Raw genomic sequence first — 7248 nt, forward strand, 5'->3', positions numbered from 1 at the left:
GAGCAAACCTTTGAAAAAAAAAAAAAAAACATTAAAAGAATCTTAAATGAAGGGATTAATTATACTTTGCAATATACAATGTTCTTTTACAGTATAATTTTTTTATATTTGAGTGTACGTAGCCAGTTTTCCTTTATAATGGTTTTTCTCCAACAGGATATCAATACATTTCTTCTCCATGGATCGCTTGGGAGAAGTGGGCGGGGTCACTGGAGGGGTCTCGTCGGCTGCCATTGGACGAGCCCCATAGAAGGCGGGACCTAAACAACCCCCACTACTCATCCATGCAGCCTTCAACAATTCATTTCTCAAAGCAGTGAGAGACGTGCTTTGTTGCCATTGTGATCAAACCACACGAGGAGAAGAACTACAGGAACATAAAGCAGCCGAAACACTGGAAACTTAAAGCAAGTACATAATTTCTCACTATAACCGTGAAGATCTTTGAATCCAGGAGCTCACTGACCGGTAAGTAATACATGTTTATTGGCAAAGTGTGATCTATTTGTTTTTTTAAGTACTTTAAGAGATGCATAATTCATAAGATCAGAAAACGAAAATGAGCGAAACAAAATACTTGAGTTAAATTTAATTGATGGGGAAAATGGACTAGTTGTGAATATATCAGTTATTGTGGACGCAAAAATAACATTTTTGATTCCCTTTTTGATGGTCTTAGAGAGCTGGACCGTATTTTATATATGTAAAGTGTATCTATACCTTCTTTTATTTACTTTGTATATGAGTCAGTGACGTCACGTGCAATTTTTTGTCCAGATATGTTACTCAGAAAAAAAAAAAAAGCAACAACAACAACAACAAAAAAGATAAATGTTAGTGGTTTGGCAATAATATTCATTAATAATATTAATAATAATAATAGAAGCAGACTATTTTTTTTAACTTTTTTATTTTTTTTTAATATTGAAGTAATTTGTATTTCTGTCTTCATTGTGGCACATTAAGGTGCATGCTGTTGTTCTCTGTGGGCATGAAGTGGCTAAACTGATCATTAGAAGATTAAAGAGGAAGATGTCTTCTAGCTGAGTTTAAGAGAGAATACTTGGGTTTTAGTTCAACTAATATATATATATATATACATATTCTTTATGCTTGTGGCAGTGCATTGAATATTGGCATGGCAGATGGCCTGTAAGCATGTCAGCTCTGAATCTCTGAGTTCTCTGGACCTTATGGTCAGCAGACAGGGAACGAGAGGACAGAGGTCATGGAGAAAGTGGGAAATCAGCAGAAGGTACTCTATAAAACTCGAAAAAAGAGTGATTTTGGATGTGTCCCAACATTAGTTCGCTGAGGAATTACACAAGCAGACTAAAACTCTGGCACAAAAGTCAGATTTTGATTTCACATTGATGTGTGTTCAACTCATAAATCTATCTATAAAATGTTTGCACAAATGCACAATTATAATAGAATATACTGTATATAGCAATTAAATTTACAGAACCTTCATTCATTTAAATAAAACCATAGAAAAGCATAAACACACCTAAAGCACATCATTTAAAGTTAAAAAATGTCTCTGAAACATTTTTTGCCTTTTGCCCTGCATTTTGCCTTCTGACGTCAGGTTCCCAATTCATAAATACAAACTTCCCAGTAGGACTAGACAGATTAAGTTGACTGTCAATCATCTGTGGGAACCAGATGTGGGAGTTTTGTGGTCGGTCCAGGTCAGAGAATTTGAGACCGGATGAAATGATGTGAAATAATTTTCTTTGAAATATATATGCCTGTAAAATATATATATATAGTGATCCGTTTTTTTCCCCGTTTTTTTTCTGGACTCCTTTTTAATGGTTAAATTACATTTTATTAATCAATGATAATTTCGATATATTGCCCAGCCCTACTCATCACCAAGGTCAAATCAAATTTAATAATGTGATGTCACTGTCTGCAGATATTGACAGCCACACTTGTTACCCCACCATGCACAACCAGTTAAGCATTTTAAGTTATCTTCCTCCTGCATGCACATACACTTAAGTTGACTGTCAATCATCTGTGGGAACCTTATATAAAAATACATTCTTTCTTATAATCCTTTTCATAAATTCCAGAAAACGTCTCCGGGAAAAATCATGATGCTTATGGGACCATGTTCAGCCCCAAATGGTTTGAGATGAGTTATATTTGTAAAGGAGACTTTTAGACAAAACTTGTCTGACTCTAGTTTGAGGTGTTGGTCAGTGTGACGTCTGTATTATTGTGAATGTCAATAAGGCAGCACATTGTTGAATGGTCATCAAGGACAGTGCATTGTGTGAAACAGCTGCGAGGGCTGATAAAAATGAGGAGAGAGCGTGACAGGTCTTCTTAATACTGAGCTTTACACCTGAGTTATTGTATTTCGCTCATCTCAAAAGTTGTTAGTTGTACCTTTACCCTATGATTCTGGCCACTTTGTAACTGCATGTTGCTAATTATTATTATAATGCGCTCTTACGTGCTCCTTTTTTTATGACCATCTATTGACCTTCCTATGTTTGCAAAAAGACTAGCTGACCTGTATTCCACCTCAAATTGCCTCACCGAGTTGCTAAATTTATCAGCTCAAATAGACGTCTTTAATGACCTTGGCCGCAACTGGTTTTCTTTAATGGTCAACTCGATATTTAGCAGCGTTAGGGCTGCCAAAAACATGTATCGCAGGCAGCCTCGGGACTCCATGCCTCACATATCACTGTCATGTGAAATTCAAGCTCCTGCCAGAATTCAAACCCAACCCACTCTGGACCCCAAAGAGGAGCTGCTGTTTGTAATGCCTGATCAAAAGTTTGTCACATTATCCTATTGATGCTGATTATTCAGATACAGGCATAATTGAATAATACCTCAATGAGGATCAAATGTACATCATTATCATTATTTCACAATGAACCCTGACAGGGTGATCGGGCGTTTATTTGGAAGGGTTTATATTAAGTCTGACTGTACATTATTCCACTTTTATATGGGTTTTTAATTGAATGTAATATTTTTTGTTCTGTTTTGATTCTAAAATAATAAGAAACTTAAACAAGAAATTTGTGAGTTGGTAAGATTTGTTAATGTTTTTGAAAAGTCTCTTATGCTCACCAAAGCTGTATTTATTTGATGAAAAAGACAGTAAAAATACTAAAACTGTAAAATATTATTAAAATTTAATATAATTGTTTTCTATTGTAATATATTTTAAAATATAATTTATTGCTGTGATGCAAAGCTGAATTTTCAGCATCATTACTCCAGTCTTCAGGGTCACATGATCCTTCAGAAATCATTCTAATATGCTGATTTGCTGCTCAAGAAATATTTAATATTATAATCAATGTTGAAAACAGTTGCGCTGCTTCATATTTATGTAAAGCCATATTTTTTTCAGGATTCTTTGATGAATAGAAAGTTCAAAAGTATGCTTAAACAGTATGTTTAAAGGGGTCATATGATGCTGCTAAAAAGAACAGTATTTTGTGTATTTGGTGTAATGAAATGTGTTTATGCGGTTTAAGGTTCAAAAAACACATTATTTTCCACATACTGTACATTAGCATGTGGGGGCGTGTTAGAACGAGCCGTTTAGGTAGGAGTGGTCGAATCTTAACTTTTATAAAGAATATCTCTTTGGATTTGAGACTTTAGTCTTTGCAACTTTACAGATCTTCTTTATGCACCAAGAGCTTGTAACACTCCAAAGAGAAAGGAAAAATTGAAATCGCATCATATGACCCCTTTAAGATCACATAAATCACCATTGTATGATTTCTAATCAAGCACAGAATATTTTAAAAAGTTTCCATGTCACTCTGACTCATTATGTTGCTAGTTTTAAATTTTAATAGTGCTGGAATTTAATCTCAAGTCGGCATCAGTCTCATTTGGAAATAGACTAAGACTTTCCTCAATTATCTGGCTGTAAACGAACACACTCGTACAGTTCTCCACGAGAGCTTCTGGCTTCCCTCGCAGACGGTTTTTGTTGTGAGCGGTCTGTGTTAAATATATCATGACAGCTGGGTGTCTCTATGGCCCTACTGTTTTACACATTCTCCTGCAGCTTCCAGAGTTCAATGGACTAAAAACCATAAAATAAACAGTAATGTTGTTAATGTTATTGAGCCTCCATCTTTGCAGGGAGTGTGTAGAGACTCTTCGCTGAAGAGCGAGAACATCTGGCCTAAAATGACACCCTGGTGGGCCGTGCCTCATTGTTGTCATTGTAAACTGATGACTTAATAGCATGCATAAATGGAAATTAGGACTCGGGGGAAACTGGCGGAAGGCCAATCACTAAATCGCTGAATAATCCTGGTGAATTTTTAGTTGACATTTCTTTAGTTGAGCGCACTGCCTTTTAGTATTATGTATTCACTCTTATAGTATTATAATTTTTTAATATTACCTTTATTTTTGTATTTTCTGGTTTCATTGAAATTTTTGTTTAGGTTTTGGAATTTTGTTATGATTGTCATTTTTATTAGTTCTCGTATTTTAAGATTTCTATTTAGCTATATTTAGTATTTTTCATACTTCAACTTTTTTAAAAATTATTATTTCAGTTAGTTGCCAGGGCAACATTTCAAATTTTTAGGTTTTTCATCAAATATATATTTTCTTAAATTTTGTTTCTGCTTTATTTCAGTTACAAAAATGATTGTTAATAGTTTGAGTCAGGGTTATTATAGTTAACTAAACGTAAAACCATAAAAAACAATTTCATTACTTAAAATAAAATAAACTTTAACTGAAATGAAATAGGAAAGAAATGTAAACTTATTTTATTTCAGCTAGTTTCCAAAGCAACATTTCATTTAGTTTAATTTCATGCACTAAAATAACTAAAACAAAAAAAATATATACAGACATATTAAAAAAATACTTATATAAATTACACTCTTAAACTTTAACTACAAAATCTAAAAGTGAAAACTAGTTCAAAATATTAATCAAAACTGTAATAGTATCTCCATGATACTAAAATAACACTGGTTTTAGTTAACAATAACAATGCTAGACATATGAAACAGATTTTTTGGTGTTTTTACGTCTTTAATTGATTTTTCCGTACATTTCTGCCATATGTACATTAACTGACAGTCACCACTGATAAGCTACCACTAAATATTGTAGAAACTTAATTTGCTATAAAGTTGCTTTGCAATGATTTGTATCGTGAAAAGCGCTGTACAAATAAACTTGAATTGAATTGAATTTTAATGCATGTAGTTAATATTCATATAGTTGAATTTTTTTAATTGTTTAAAATCTTTATCTTTTTCAGCAACTTGGTATCAGACAGTTCACACGTGGGATATCAAATACTTCCACTATGGAACCGTCCAGATCAGAAATGAGTATCCTGCCCAATGGGAAAGGTCAGGACCTGGGAGAGGAAATGTGCGTGTCGATGAAGACTATGATGGAGGAAGAACAGTAAGCACTTTTGCATCACTTCAATTATTCAATTTTATCTGTAAAAACTTAATTGTCATGCACTGTAAGATAAGTTCCTTGCATGTGTGTCTGTCTACATAACGGGAAGTGTTTGCTTTCTCATGTACCACCTGCATGGTGGACCAGGCCTTTTTAAACAGTGGTTCTTAACTGGTTTTTCATGATTTTTAGCATTGCGTTTTCCCTGCCTTCCTCCAGCCCATCAGAACAGACCTGTAACCCATTTGAACATATATCAGTTTCACTGTGTCTCTGTGCTTCTGTACTGAGGTCTTTCTTTTGTATGCTCCTCAAATCACTTTTATCTTCTGGCATGGTGTGCTGACTTGTCTAAGTGCATGTTTACCCTTTTTCCACTCTTGCTCGATGATGGACCTTCTCACACTCTCTATCAACCTCAGAAACGGTACGCATCACAGCAGGTATGTCAATAACAGGAAACAAATGACTGCTAGATGCAGTTAGGGAAAATTACTTGATGCACCTTGCAAGATCATTGTCGATTAAATGTCGATTGTCGTCCTTCCAACAGGTTTGATGATCCTGACAGCACACTTGCTGAGAACATTGAGTTCCTGCCCAACAGTGAGGGCAAGAAGCCACGTTTCACTGATGTAAGTATGTGCAACATTTGCTGTGAACTTTCAACCGAAAGCATATCACAGTTAGAAACGGAATGATTTTTCAGACTGAGAGATTTGACTGTGTTGATGTTCTCGGTTAGCTGTTGTAACAGTTATGTTTTAGTTGCTCATCAATTTCATTTCCTCTCTTAGTTTGAGGGGAAGACCTCTTTTGGCATGTCAGTCTTCAATTTGGGCAATGCCATTATGGGCAGTGGGATTTTGGGATTGGCCTACGCTATGGCCAATACTGGCATACTGCTTTTCCTGTAAGTGAAATCCCTTCATTACCCTCTTAACGAAAGATTGGCTGGAAAAGTAATTGATTGTTGTATGTTCTGATGTGAAGCATCACTGAATCATCTCATAATCATGCAAATGAACCTGTCACTTCCAGCCCTCAACGAATCAGCGTTTTCACTTCATCTGAATGTCAAGCATTTGGCAGAACACTGGCTGTATAATTGCCATGGTAATTAAAGTATTGTTTTACATGTGTTATTTTTTTCAGACATGCTCTTGAATAATTGAGTTTTCCCTTTTGGAGGCTGTTAATGTTGATGGTGTACCAGAAAGGGTTTACTATGGAAAAGATCCGCCCCGTTGCATTCTGTTAAATGACACGTAACCCACCGTTTGACCTTTTCTAAAAACATCAGGCCCGTGTTTCAGGGTTTTTTAAGGTACTGCAAGTTAAAAATGATGACAAACTCATAAAATAATGTATGCCAGCAAAAAAAAAATTAGTTGGTTAAATTAAGATTATTATGTTTTATCAGGCTGGTTTTTAAAGTGTTTTAAAGAAAGGGATAATGTACAGTTAGCTGGTATTTATTATTTATTTTGCAATAATAAATACATTTGTGTGTATATATAATTTAAAATAAATATTTTGGAATTTTTATACACTTCCATTAAATATATATTCAAAACTATACCCATTTAATATATACATTTAAATACAATTAATATATACATTTAAAATTATATATATATATATAAATATTATTAAATGGGTGTTTACTGAAGTATATATATATTTAAGAAATGTTTTAGTTATTTTAATAAGTATATTCATAATTAATAATTACATTTTACACTTAATAAATATAAAATAGATAAATAGATAGTGTGTATATATATATATATATATATATATATATATATA

At 33.9% G+C, this 7248-nt stretch overlaps 1 protein-coding gene across 1 annotated transcript in view; it reads left to right on the forward strand.

Moving 5' to 3' along the window:
• Window positions 1–285: 285 nt before the first annotated feature.
• The window catches only part of LOC107744404 (sodium-coupled neutral amino acid transporter 3-like), a 23081-nt gene continuing 16118 nt past the window's right edge, over window positions 286–7248 (forward strand). The window contains exons 1-5 of the mRNA XM_016558032.1: window positions 286–468; window positions 5285–5436; window positions 5859–5879; window positions 5990–6071; window positions 6234–6349. Of these exons, the coding sequence (XP_016413518.1) occupies window positions 5333–5436; window positions 5859–5879; window positions 5990–6071; window positions 6234–6349 (323 nt within the window). The 5' untranslated portion in view covers window positions 286–468; window positions 5285–5332. The remainder of the gene's footprint in view (window positions 469–5284; window positions 5437–5858; window positions 5880–5989; window positions 6072–6233; window positions 6350–7248) is intronic.

This window comes from Sinocyclocheilus rhinocerous, unplaced genomic scaffold (genome assembly GCF_001515625.1).
Source record: "Sinocyclocheilus rhinocerous isolate Xijiao unplaced genomic scaffold, SAMN03320098_v1.1 scaffold1488, whole genome shotgun sequence".
Lineage (NCBI taxonomy): Eukaryota > Metazoa > Chordata > Actinopteri > Cypriniformes > Cyprinidae > Sinocyclocheilus > Sinocyclocheilus rhinocerous.